Source organism: Mastigoproctus giganteus, chromosome 9 (genome assembly GCF_048544385.1).
Source record: "Mastigoproctus giganteus isolate SK-2022 chromosome 9, ASM4854438v1, whole genome shotgun sequence".
NCBI lineage: Eukaryota > Metazoa > Arthropoda > Arachnida > Uropygi > Thelyphonidae > Mastigoproctus > Mastigoproctus giganteus.
Genome location: NC_143583.1, coordinates 21,275,910 through 21,290,767, shown reverse-complemented (window position 1 = coordinate 21,290,767; position 14,858 = coordinate 21,275,910). Strand labels below are relative to the sequence as shown.

The window sequence follows — 14,858 nt, the reverse complement described above, 5'->3', positions numbered from 1 at the left end:
AATGAAACAAAAATTATAAATATTCAACACAACTACCACAAATTACTTATTGTGGAAACCTTAGAGATGAAACTACATGAAAATTCAATAAATATCTGTAGACCATTCCTATTGTCCGATGATTGGTCACTTATACGCATGAGTGAAGAACAAACACTACAACATAAGACAAAAAGTTTCGGATTAATTGTGAGTTGCTCTATTCCTGTGAACGTGATGTCCTGAAAAGTTCTAGTCCGACTTAAGGAATGTAGAGAATAATCCCCCATATCCATTAAGCTTTTTAGATCCCTAAATTTAATTATAATGTCAAACTACAGGACCGAAGAGAATAATCGGTCCATAATTATTAAGATTTTTAGACCTTCAAAAATTTAATTTTATGTCAATACACGTAATGGTTTCCTTGCTGCCAGAGGTATGGTGTTTGAAGACCGAATTCTGGTCATGCTAGTCAGTCTTGAGCGCTCAATGTTGAGACCGAGGGGTCTGAACACTACAGTGGGGAAGATGTCCCACATTTTTTGTAAAATTGATATCACCTTCCCAAAGAATTATTAGCGCGTTGGACTAGGAGAGTTGGCTGGAAAAGAAGCTTCCTATATTTAAAATAGAGGTAAGCCCTGTTGTTTTCATAATATAATAGAATATAGGAATTATCAAGCACTAAATAGCTCCCTATTATCAAAAAGATCACTATGAATTAAACTGATAACAAACAAAAGAATAACAGTGAATTTGTGGATGGTTTTAGGACCACCTCTCCATCTGTGAGAAAAAGTGTTTCACATCCAGGCAACTCTATATGTTCCAGTGACAATAACCAAGACTACCACGTGGAAATCTTGCTGATGTAACTGATATTCTGGTCATGCTAGTCAGTCAAGTACAGTATGTTATGGCAAAGTCCAGTTGCACGTGCTGCTCACCTTCCCTCTTAGTAATCAATGGTATATCCCCCATGACAAGGTCAAAATATAGCTAGTAAACCACCCAAATATGAATCAATATAAGCAGGGGTTGGGATGTGGCATCCACCACCCACAGAGGAATGACCAAGCTCCTTGGATATTAGGAAATACTTGATGGTAGATGATTTTCATCACCTGGAGCAATCCCACCACTTTGGGATGGGTGGGCACCCTGTGGTATGTACGTTTATATATATTTTGAAGATCATGTCAAATAATGTCTGTTTATTTATGTATTGCCTATCTTCAAGTAGGTGCTGTCACATCCTATTATTTTATATTATTTACGGTGGTGTGAAAATCAGAAGAGAACTCAAATGTGTTAGGCATCAGTTGTCTGATTTGGGTTTACAAAACCGAATATATTGATAATTTTGATCTAGAAATAGATGAAGAAATTAAATTAGGTGACACATAATTAGATGTAGAGAATATTACTGCAAAAAACAGTAATATTCAAAAAAAATAATAAAAAATAAATAATAATACCAGGTAATAATAAACAACCTTCCCCCCCCCCCTTTTTATTTTCTGTCTCAATTTTTGTAATTTTTTTTTTTTTTTATCAATTCTGATTTGATTTTTGACAATTGCATTCTAATGTTGGGCAGTCGAGTCAAAATAACAAAAAATTAATATTTAAAAGCATTTATGTACAGTGCTCATTTTTATAAAACTTCAAATCTGCGCAATGGAACTCCATAGCACCTGGCAACATCAGAAACTTATTACCCACAGCCCACTCATATTCCAAGGATTAACCACCATAGGCCTATGCATGTTTGTTAAAAATTTTCCATGCAAATAAGAAAATAAAACAATTATACAAAACAAAATCATAATTTTGTTTTGTATATGAAATTTTGTTTTATAATTTAATTATACAAGGGGTTTCCAAAAAGTAAGGTAACACATTTTTCTCTCTCGATGATGTTTACTAATACAAAGTTGAAAGTACACACCAAGAAATAAGTAAACATGTACTACTACTCCACAAAGTCTCCAGTTTTATTGATGCACTTGTCCCAACAATGGATCAGTTTATCAATACCAGTACTGAAGAAGTCTGTGCCCACACGCAGTAACCAACATCGCACCGCCTGATGAACTTCCTCATCCGTGAAATGCTTGGAGGGCCGAACAAATGGAAGTCTGAAGGCACTAAGTCTGGGCTGTGGGGGGGATGTGACAGAGTTTCCCAACGATTACGGTGCAACCACTCATGAGTGGTGTGGGCAGCGTATGGAGTTGCACTGTCATGAAACAAAATCACGCTGCTTGTCAGGAGTCCTGGTCGTTTGCATCGAATGTTGGCTTTCAGTTTTTCCAACGTTGCACAGTAAAGCTGTGCATTGATTGTTCCTCTCTTCAGCAATAAATCCACCAAAAGAATGCCTTGGTGATCCTAGAACATTGTGGCCATGACTTTTCGGACACTGGAGACAGTTTTGAATTTTTTGCACACAGGACATTGTGGATGTTTCCAGGTCATGGAGTCTTCTTGCTCTCCGGGGTAAAGTAATGAACCCACATTTCATTTGCTGTGACTAGGCGAGCGAGAAAATTCTCTCCTTCATTGCTGTATCACAACAGGTTCTCCAGACACATCCCCATGCGTTTTGCTTTGTCCACTTCTGACAATTGTCGAGGCACCCAGCAGCATACCTTTCGAAAGTCAAGGACACCATGAACAATTGACTTACTCACATTCACTATTTGTGCAATTTCACTTGCCTGTTTTCAAGAACAATGCCCTTAATATGCGAAATGTTGTCTCCTGTCTTGCTCGATGAAGGCCTGCCCTCCCGATGTCAATCTTCAATGTCAACAAGCCCGCTTTAAATTCATTGCACCAAAAACACACACCTGCTTCTTTGTGATCACCTTTTTGCCATACATAGCAACCAGTTTACGGTGAATGTCACTTGGTGAAGACCCTTTTGTTTGCAAAAAACGAATAACTTCACGAACACCTGTTTTGGACCACATTCGCATGGTAGCCGCCATTTTGCAACTGGAATCTGCTGTGAGGCGACAGTACCGCAACACTGTACTGGCAGTCTTTTTTAACGTTATTAACGGGTCTATCTGTCCACCGCATTTCATCTCATTCCCTTTCACCATTATTAAGGAAAAAAAAAAAAAAAAATGTGTTACCTTACTTTTCGGAAACCCCTCATACATCATTTTAACATGTCGTTTTTTACACATTCATATACCTAGCAATGTTTTTTGCAAACATAGTGGGAATTCACATAGTATTAGGGTCAGGTGCCACCTGTGCTTTCCCACATCTAGCACACTTCTTTTTTGATTTTCCAATCTTAGTGATAGCAGAGATGAAAACCTAAATTCTTCACAGAAAGAGAAGAAAGTGTTTCCAGCCCTATCCAGTGAGTTTTTTGTTTTGTCCAATTTCATAAGTGTAATCTAATCCTAATGAATTTGGCTGGCATCAGTTCTCTAGCAAACAACTGTAGAAGCTCAATAAAAAAAATCTAAGGAATCATAAACATGATCAGCTATGTAAACTGTCTAAGGACGCAATAATAGACTTTTGTTTGTTTCAAAAAATATATGATCAAGAATATACCTTATCAAGCAGGTTCAGATTTGACTGTAACCTCATGCTATAAGCATGAAAATAAATATTTCAGAAAAAAAAATTGGATAAATTCATTTGGCATGCAGCGTTTAATGCTCGAAACTTAAACTGAATTCCTATATACATTACTGGAAAATAAATTTCAACAATCACATTATTAAAAAAATAACTCGGTATGAGTTATTTTATAAAAGATAAAACACAAAATTTACACAAACCTTGTATTTTGTATATAAATCTTCCTGGTCAACTTCCTCTGGTAAAACTGCACTCAGTGGCTTTGATTCTATAGTAACATTTTCTTCCTACCAATGAAATCATTGCATTCTTATAAAGAATATGAGGTATGAAAAAGTACTATTAGACATACATTATTAGTTCTTATATTTAAACATGTTAACTACTGACATAGCCCAGTGGTCAACATATTACCATCATTTAAAACATTTAAAATTATGTTATAAACTCTCATGAAAATGGGAATAGCAAATCTTAATTTTAAGAAAACAAAGTTAGCTGTGACATAGCCAAGTGTTTAATGTAAAGGTACAGTAGTATATTCATTTGAGTTGCACAGTTCATATATAAATGAATACAAAATATGGTTAATGATAGCATCCTTTTCAAATAATCAGCTGCAAACGCCTACAGGGTAGTAAACTATAGAAGAATACTTAGTATTAAGTGTGTCTTACAGAAATGTCACGAGTGTTGTCACAAAATGGGTGAATTCCAACTCCTGGTATGTATTATACATACCATAATCCTAAACACAATATGTATTTAGGAAAGATAGAAGGGGTGGTTGGCTCATGATTCTTATCAAAAGCAGCCTGAGTGCAAAATAAGCTTTTGCTGAGTCAGAAGTTATTTCTGCCAGCACAGAATTTGTGGTGTGAGTTAACTGTGTGGTGAGAGAAACTTGCAATGGGAAACAAAATTTTTAAATAAACTTGATTATTATTATTCGTACCAGCATGTTAGAGAAAATACTAGAGTTAAGAATATTCTTGACTTCATCATTACTCACAAATCAGATGAAATCATGGAGCTTAAAGTATGGGAACCACTGGCAGGTAAGTAATTATATAGTTGTTAGTATGAAGAAAGATGTTGGAGTAGTTAAAGGTAAATGCAAGGGTTTTAATTTCAAAAAAGGGGGACTATAGCAGTTTAAAGTGCTACATGATATCTATTAATTGGGTAGATTGCACAGGCAGGGCAAATACATTAGAATCATGGAATATACCTTCAAAGCAATAAACACAGAAGACGTGAATGCGTATATAGCATTATGAAAATATAGCATGAGGAGGATGCTGGGACGGATGAATATGGAGCTGACCAGTCTAACAGAGCAGAACAAAGAGAGCATGGGATGGTTACAGAGTGATGAAAGGTACTGGTGCTTATAACCAGCTACAAGTTAATCCATAATAGTATCACAGATAAGGTTAGGGAGGCTAAGGGTGAGAATGAGAAAGTATTGGCTAAGACAGCAGAGAATGGGGACAAAGAGTTTTTCATGTAGGTGAATACAAAGAAGAAAACATATTGGATTGGACCTTGTGCACTGGGTATAAGAGTCTTAGATAACCCAGCTGATGTTGCTGAAGAATTGAATATATATACTTCATATTAGTCTTTACTGACAACAGACCCTTTATGTTGAGGAGAGGCTGAGCCACATGAAATTAGTGATTCTGAAATTACAGATGACAGTTTATTAGAAAAACTTTAAAGCCTAAAGACAAGTAAGGCTCCTGGAGTTGATGGCATATACCCAGTAATTTTGAGGGAGGAGGAGGCAAGAGAGTGTATTAATTATGAGGGCATCTTTGGAATCAAGAGAAATTCCTTTTGATTAGAGGAGTGCCGATGTATCACAATGCATAAAGGAATAAAGTTTTAAGAGTGGAGATGGTAATTACAGGCAGCTTAGTCTGACTTCAGTGGGTAGAGAAAATCTTAGAAGCAATAATTAAGAGTGCAATGCAGGGTCATTTAGTTAAAAATGGCATTTTGAAGGACAAACAGCATGGATTTGTTAAGGGAAAATCATGTTTAACTAACGCAGTAAGCTATTTTGACAGAGTTAGTAGCTAGATGTAAGGAACAATTTTGTCATAGTTTATTTGAATTTTAGCAAGGCATCTAACTCAGTCCCTCACGAGAGGTTACTAAATAAGCGGGAACATCTTGGGATTACTGGAAATATTCTAAGATAGACTACAGGGCAGAAGAATGTGATTAATGGATATTTTTCAGATTGGTATAATTTTGAAGTAGAGCCCCCCCCCCACCCCCGCAAAGGATCAATTCTTAGAACACTGTTGTTTCTGATTTTCATAAATGACATTGTCAAAGAGATAAAGGGTGTGATAACAAAATTCGCAGACGACGTAAAGACTGGGACAGTTGTTAATGATTGGCACCAAGCAGCGCTCCTTCGGATTGACTCGAACAGACTTAAGGAATGGTCAGAAAAGTGGCAGCTATGTTTTAATGAAGCAAATGCAAGGTGTTACAATTGGGATATAGTGACCCCAAAATAACTTTATACACTTAGTCAGTATGAATTAAAAACAGTAGAGGAAGACAGGAACCCGGGAGTTAAGATATGGATAGATATGAAGTTTTCTGAGCAGTGTAAACAGCAGCCTATCGATGATTTATTGAACAATCATCTGGTGAGTATGGGCTTGGCACACCCAGGGTCCTGAGCTGGATATCATTCTTCTCTTTCTCTCTTTCTCTCTCTCTCTCTCTCTCTCTCTCAGGGTAACACTGAAAATTTTTTTTTGGCTGGTGCCGCATAAGCCTCAGGCTTCCTTGCACTATATGGCTAATAATAATATCCTTTAGAGATAGGGAAGTCATAATCCTATTATGACCTCCCTAAAACCACATGAAATACTGTGTCCAAGTATGGAGACCTCATCTGTAAAAAGACATTGAGCATCTTGAAAGGATCCAAAGATGGGCAACTCACATGGCGAGATTGGCAAAAGGGTTAAGATACAAGGAAAAACTGATTATATGAGCCAAAGATATTGGTACCTTAGAGGGACACCTGATTGAGGTTTATAAGGCTCTGAGAGAGGTTAGTACAATGAATGAATTATTATAAAGAATTCCAGAACTAGAGATCATAAATTGAAATTACAGGGGAAGAGATTTAGACTAGATTGTAGGAAGTTTTGTTTTAGCAAGTGAGGTCTTGATTAATGGTACAAACTGCCTTCACAGGTAGTTGAGGCTGACAGTTTGAAGAAATTGAAGTCAACTAGATACTTACCTACATGAGGAGGAAAGCACACAATTTGTATTTGCTTATCTACTAAGCAATGTTTTTTGACTGGTGCAGCAAGTCTGTGGCTTCCTTGCACTATATCACTGGAACTAATGAGAAACTTCTAATCATGACCCATAGCCTGCAGTGGCCTGTAGTGATCTGCCAAAAAACTGATTAAACACTTAATCAGTTTGCACAATAAAATTTTTATTTTCTGAGATTCATTTTTTTTTTTTTCTTCTTTGTTTATTTTTTTTATGTAAACCCTAAACACGAGAGGTATCAGAACCTATAGTACTAAGTACCGTGCTTGGGTTGGAGGTTGAGAAGACGAAAGATATTTGTTGACATTGGACTTGAACTTCTGTAGACTGTAATTTTCAGGAAATACGTATGAAGGAAGGTTGTTCCAGAAAACAGAAAACGGCAGTTGAATGAATAAACGAGGAAGATGAAAAGTTGGTTCTGTGAGTTTGAAGTTGGATAGTAAATGGATGTTGGTGGCACGTGTTTGGACTGTTTTGAAAAAGAGAGCAGGAATTATAGAAGCCAATTCAGAAGAACAGTGCCCATGGAAGTATCTGTAGAAGAGGCATGCAGCAGAAACAGTACATCTGTGACACAGCGGGTGGAGAGACTCTGTTAGAGATGAATTATTAATTAACCTAACTGCCCTCTTCTGAATGGAATCGAGAAGCCTGAGAGAGGTTTTGGGAGCACCACCCCAGTTGTGGGAACAATATTCCATGGTAGGGCGGATTTGCAATTTATACAGAGTGAGCAGCTGTTTGGAAGAAAAGTAATGCCGAGAGCAAAAGAGAAAACCAAGTTCTTTAGATGCAGAGGAAGCAATATTTGTAATGTGCTTGTGCCAAGAGAGATTAGAAGTCAAGGTAATCCCCAAAAGAGATATATAAAAGTGCCTAGAAATCGGAGTGTCACCAAAGATAAGCATAGGTGCAAAAGAATCCTTTTTGCGAGATATAAGGCAAGACTGAGTTTTAGAATGGTTGAAATCAACTAAGTTGTCTTTGTCCCGCTGGAGAATTACCCGATGATCAGCATTTAAGGAATTGGTAGCAGATTTTAGAGAAGTTGAAGCTGATTGAACAGGGCAAGGTTTCTCAAAATGGAAAGTGGAATGCAATGTGCTATCATCGGCAAAACTATGGATAGCATTTCCAGTCATCATTAATATACAAGAGGAAAAGAGTGGGGGAAAGAACTGAACCTTGGGGGACACCGGCATGGGGAATTTAGAAGACAGAGAGCCATCTACCATCACCCTCAGTGAGCGATCAGAGAGAAAACTGGATAACCAATTACAAAAAACAGTTGGCAAACCATAAGATGGAAACTTGTTTAGAAGATCTTTATGCCAAACATGATCGAAAGCCTTTGAGTTGTCAAGAGCAACTACTTGTGCTTCACCGAACTTTTCCATTGAATTAATCCATAAATGGGTAACATAAGTCAGAACATCACCAGTGGATTGACACTGGCAGAATCCATACTGGCAATCGTTGATCAGATGGAAGGTTTCCAGATAGTTTAAGAGTTGGCGGTTAATTGATTTCTTCATTACTTTAGAAAGGGTAGAAGTAATTGCAATGGGACGATAATTGGATGGGAGGGATTTGTCACCCTTTTTAGGAACTGGCTGGATATGAGCAAATTTCCAAGCAGAAGGAAAAACACCTTTGGAATAAGAAAGTGAAAAAAGGCGGCAAAGAATAGCAGTAAGTTCATTAACACAGGTTTTGAGAACAAGTGGAAAAATACCATCGGGACCTGGAGCTTCTTAGCATCAAGATTTGTCAAAATCCTTCTGACATCCTTTTGACGGAAGACTACAGGAGGCATTGGATGGTTGTTGTTATTTGGTTTTTAGGAACATTAGCAACTAAGGCCATATTGCTCCGGGGATATGCAGTGGTCATTCCCTGACCTTTCCGCATCCTCCGGATTTGGAGGCTCATGGGCTCGAACCCCGGTCTAATCAAGAAGCATGTGCTACGCACTGCTGCTCCTGCCCACCTGGCTATGCAGGCGCCATATTGGATGGAGTGTGTTGGGAATGGTGGGAGGTGTTTTACCATGATCATTAATACATGAGTTGGAAGAAAAATGGGATGCTAGCAGGTCAGCTTTATCCTTGGCTGAAGTGACAACAGAACCATCTGTTTTGGACAGAGGTGGGAGCAGAGATGGGCAAAAGTTGCGGCCACTAGCTTTGGCAAGAGAACAGAATGCTCGGCTACAATTAGGGCAAGAAGCAAGTTTTCTACTCTTAGCCAGTTCAAACTCTAGTTTAGACTGATTAATAACTGCATTACAATTGTTGTGAGCTTTGGTGTAGGCAGAAAATGAAACTGAAGAATTAGAAACAAGCCAATTACGATATGCAACATTCTTTTCTTGAACAGCCTTAGCACATTTATTGGAAAACCAAGGTTTAGATAAAGGATGAGATTTTAAAGTGGAGTGTGGGATAAAGGATTCCATTCCTGCAAGAATAATTTCACTGACACGATCTGAGCAAATGCTGACATCAGAAGTTTTGAAATAGTAATCCGACCAAGGAAAAGAAATCTCGCAGGTCATCCCATTTTGCATTCTTGTAATGCCAAACAACACGAGGTTGGGAATAGCTGTGAGGTAAAGGTGCCATTGGAGGAGAGACAACCACCAAGTTGTGATCTGAAGTGACTAAAGGACCTCTCACTTCGACCGTGTACTTAGAAGGGTTGTTTGTGAGAAAAAGATCAAGCGTGTTGGCTGTATGATTATGATTGTCTGGTATTCTTGTAGGTAAATGAACAATCTGTGCAAGGTCATTAATAATTGCAAAAGCCTCAGTATCTCGACCAGCTAGGTTGGTGTGACTAGAAAACGGAAGCCAGCTGGAGTTGTGAACATTAAAATCACCAAGGAAAATTACCTCACTGTTAGGAAAGTTGAACTGGAGAAAGTCAAGTTGCAAAGAGAGGAAGTCAAAGACCTCCAAGTGATTACTGGAGTTGGGAGAACGGCAGAGACTACAGATGAATTTGACACAATGAGGCAGAGAGATTTTAAGCAAGAGAAGATCAAAGAGAAGAGATTCCAAATTGCCAAGTCTCTGACAGGGAATATCAGAACGGACATATGCACAAGTACCACCTTTGAGGCGAAAGGAATCATACAGTGAATAATTTGGGCATCTGAGATGAGCAGTAGTTTAATCAACTAATAACTGAGATTCTGTCAGAAAAAGAACATTGGGTTTGGTAGACTGCAAGTGGAAATGGACATTGTTGAGATTAGAATTGAGACCACGTATATTTGTGAAATGAATTAGGAAGTGTTTGGGAGGTTTAGATCTTTTCGCAGATAAGCTTGCTCTATTAGTTTGACAATTCATGGTGTATTCAATAGTAAGAAAAAGTGGGTGGGACATGCTGTCTGAAGTAATGAAATTTTTGGATATGGCGTACACATCGTAAGAATATACTCCGATCCTCGACATAACGTGGCCTTGACAATGCCCTCCCCCACATATACACTACTCGGACTCCCTCTAGTCACTATCTGGCAGAATAGAGGGGGCAAGATTATACACTAGCTGATCTTGAAGCCTCCTAGAGAGTTACCAATAGGTTCGGTCTGGTGTACCAACTAGCGGCCGACCTGCGAACACCATTTTAGAGCTGTACCCTCAAAATGTAAGGAATAGTGGATCTCGCCACGATGTTCATCATAATTTCAAATGTCATCAATCATACTGCATGATGGAAGAGATGGGGAAGGGTTGATCGGAACTTAGCTCTAGAGACTAAACACGGGTTCAATCACTTCAAGTCTCCAATAAGCAAAGTGGTTGTATTGCGCCGGTTGATGAAAGTCATCTACCACCTAGTACTGCCTGGTAACATAGAGGGGCGGCATTCCTCTATGTGGTGTGGTTGCCACACCTCGACCCCTGCTTACGTTGGTTCACACCTGGGTGGTCACCAACCATGTACTTATGCATGGTGGTTATACCCAGGATTACTAACAGTCCAACCATCGTGAAGGTCCAAGCAGAGGATTTGGCTGTCACAGACCGTCCGGACTTTGCCAAAATTGGGTCCACTTGACTTGAGTGTCACCCGAATATCAGTTCCATCAGCGTTTTAGACTCCCAGGTAGCAAGTACAGCTTGTCTGGCATATCTGAGAGAATGTCTGTGACAACCTCAAGGTGTATAAAATGTTTATATTCTATCATTCCTATCAAATTAAAAAATTTAATTTCTTAACAGCAAACTTAGGAAATACAGAACAATGCCAATTTGGGACTTGGTTATCTGTACAGCTGGATTAGCCATGATCCCAGACCATGTTTTTTAACAATTATTAAAAAAAACCCCATAATTAATGGATCATATTACAGATTTTCTAACAAAATGTCTTTTTTGAAAAATGTTTAGTTTTTTTTTATATGTTTCGGAATATGACTATGTTCATTTGTTTACTTTGTGTAGTATTATTTTGTTTTTACATGAATTTTCAAGGATCTAGCTTCTACAAATTACCACAGATAACCAGTGTTCTACTTTACTTTTAGAGAAAAATGCCAAAAGCAATTGGGGCAAAAGTCTGATATTGCACTATCCCGAATAAGTAACACTTCAGTGGAAAAGACTATTGTTACTTATTCTCAGTGGATACCACCACAAAGAACTACCCACCCACCAATGATGCCAAAAAGCCTCAAAGCGGTTATCCAGGTGGTTGTGGTATCCACTGAGAATAAGTAACAATGGCCTTCTCCACTGGCAAAGTGTTACTTATTCGAGATAATACAATATAAAACAACTCGTGAAGGTATTCACAATATGAGATACGATAAAAAGATGCCATTTTCACTATTTCGGTGATTCGCCTATGTACAAATATGATGCTAATGCACTAACCTGTTACATTAAGGGAATTTTCTGTGAGTCGAGGCAGATGTGGCCCGCAACCAATACAATACTTAATATAGTGTAAAGTGTAAATTTTATAAAAGTATAAATGTTTAGTTAAATAAAATAATTCCTGTGTGGTTCACAAAAGAAATCATTCAATTACTTAAGAAAAAAAAAAACAAATGTTCATCAAATTCAAAAACACAGAGACATGACAGCTACATCCAGTTCTCCAATCTAAGAAGGCAGATAATCAATTTGGCCTACCAAAATTACTTATCTAATCTACAAAATGGAATGCTAAATAGGCATGATATGGGTCCATTCTGGAAGCATTGGAAAATGGGTTATAAAAACCACAAACATATGAACAAAATGGAGACCATTCAATTAGATGAATTTGCAAATTTCTACAGTGAACTATATACTGAAAAAGGTGATCACAGCTCACATACGCAGATGACGTGAAAATATATAAAACCATCAAAGCAACACAAGACCGTGAATCACTGGAAAATGGACTAGACACTATCACCCGATGGATTACAATGGCCTAACACTAAACTTAAACAAATGCTGCACCATGTCTGTTGCAGACTATCACAAAAAACACAAGATTAATTATCCCTATAACCATGAGCTATTGAGAATACAAGAGGTTTCAGATTGGGGAGTATGGTTTTCTGACAAGGGAAACTTCAACACACATGTAAATAAAACTACAGCAAAGCCCTCCAAATCCCTTGGACTGCTTAAAAGAATCTGCTTCGACTTTAGCAACATACAGCTCATAAAAACAGCTTGCATAATGATAATCAACCCAATTCTAGAATATGCCTCACAAATCAGGAATCCTCACGCCAAAATTCTTAAAAAACAACTGGAACGTATTCAGAAATCCATAGTCAGATTCCTAGTGTACAAATCTAGGTTGGAAATGAACACAAAATCCTACGATGAATGGTGCATTCACTTCGGGATGGTACCACTCTACCAAAGAAGGGCTGAGGCAGACTGCAAATTCCTAATGCATCTCATGGCTGGAAAGTTGGATGCCCCCAAGCTGCTCTACCTCATCGATTTCAGCTGTCCTCCAAGAGCCTTGAGAAGACACAATATGCTGGCACTAGAGCCATTCAGAACTGATCAACTTAAATTCCACTATTTCAACAGAACTGCAAAATTGCTAAATGAATCCAACATTGATATTCTAGCTGAAGACATCAATATCAAAAAAGAGTTGCAAAGGTTTTATAATCAAGTAACTAGAAAATGAGAAAAAATCATTAACTTAATAACAATAATAAAATAATAAAAAATAGGTATATATTATCTATAATTTTTTCAATAAACAAAGATAATAAATAAATATAATAATAAGAAATAATAAAAAAAAAAATTGGATAACTATAAGAATAATAATACAAATCAATCAATGTAACTATTCATTGTGAACAAACAAGAAAAGATAACAACAAAAGTGTTTAGAAATACAAAATTCTCTGTCAACCCAGCTTTGCTCAAATGCAAATCACTTGTAACATAAGATATTCATTGTATATGTTGTATATTGACCTTGTATATTTGACATTGTATACTGACTGTAAATAGAATTATTACTGTATTGCTACTGTTATATTCCTCCTTTGTAAGGCTTCGACTGTTTTGGAGTAATAAAAAAAAAAATAAAAAAAATAAAAAATATATAATAATGTTAATTCATATATATGCCTAAAATGAAGTAAAATTAAGTTAAAATAAAATTGATTCCGTTCTACTTAACGCAATTTTAACATGTACAAGTCCAAATTGTTGTTTCAGATAAGTTTACCCTCATATCCTTTCCCTCAGCCATTTTCTCTTATTTCCATTAAACAGCTGACATGTTTTCTACTTTTTTCCTGACAACTCATTCAGTTTGGCCAGAAAAACCTTACTTTGTTCATCTTTTCGCCTTTTTTTTTTACCTAAAATTTTTGCTTAACGCAAAATATTTTTAAGTAATCACTTAATTAACTAGCGTTACAGGAACATATTTGACTTTTGCGGATGGTAGTTTTTGGCATTTCATGTTTTCTTGCAAACTTGAGAACTAATCAGCAACTTGGGTAAATGAGCTACGTGTTAGACCGACGACTGCAGTCCTGTTGACTCCTGCAGTCATAATATTTTTGTTGTTTGTGGTACATAGTTTTTACTGTTTGTGCATTTACTTCATAAGTTTGATCATTAATTTTTGATGAACAATAACCCTTGCAATGTCTTTGTCAAACAAAAGAAAGCTATCCGACGAGGGAGTTTCAAGAGTGGTGGAAAAACGATTATTTGTTTATCGAATCAAAAAACAAACTTGTGTGCTTAATAAATTTCCTGTTTATACTCCGGCATGACAACCAAGTCAGTAGAGTTTACAATAAATCGTCAATACAAATATTTATCGTATTTAGTAGTCACGGGCTTGAACCCCGGTCAACTCAAGGAACGCGTGCTATGCACTCTCGTTCCTGACCACTGGGCTACGTCAGGCCTGATCTGTTCTGAAACTGTTTCTGTTTTCAAGGAATACAATATTAAGCATCATTACAATATGAAACCCACTGAATATCATAAACCTTAAGGAGAAATTAGAAAGATGAAACCAGAAAAATTTATGAAACAGACTAAGAGCCTGACTACATTCTTTTTGAAAAAGCAGAAATTTTCTGACATTTTGCTTGCAAGTTATATTGTATCAGAGAATATTGCCAAGCACTCAAAAAGTTACTCTGATGGTGAATTTGTCAAGGAGTGCTTAACCTCTGTTGTTAATATTTTGTATCCAGAGAAGAATGAAGAGTTCAATGCCATTAGCTTGTACCGAAGAACAGTTACAAGACATTTTTATTTGTGGAATTGATAGAGCTTTTTCTATTACTGAACAAATGCTTTGCCTTTGAAGTATGAATGATATTACCACAGGTGATAATATTTTCAATGAACTAAAAGCATTCATGAAGAAATTTAACCTTGCTTTTGATAAGCTCGAAAGTGTCAACAGATGGGGCTCCAGCAATTATC

General features: G+C 37.1%; 1 protein-coding gene across 1 annotated transcript in view; it reads right to left on the bottom strand.

Annotated features, from left to right (window-relative positions):
- The window catches only part of Rpt3 (26S proteasome regulatory subunit Rpt3), a 112,939-nt gene that overhangs the window by 78,957 nt on the left and 19,124 nt on the right, over positions 1-14,858 (bottom strand). Inside the window, exon 2 of the mRNA XM_090381647.1 lies at positions 3,795-3,881. Within this exon, the coding sequence (XP_090237773.1) occupies positions 3,795-3,881 (87 nt within the window). The remainder of the gene's footprint in view (positions 1-3,794; positions 3,882-14,858) is intronic.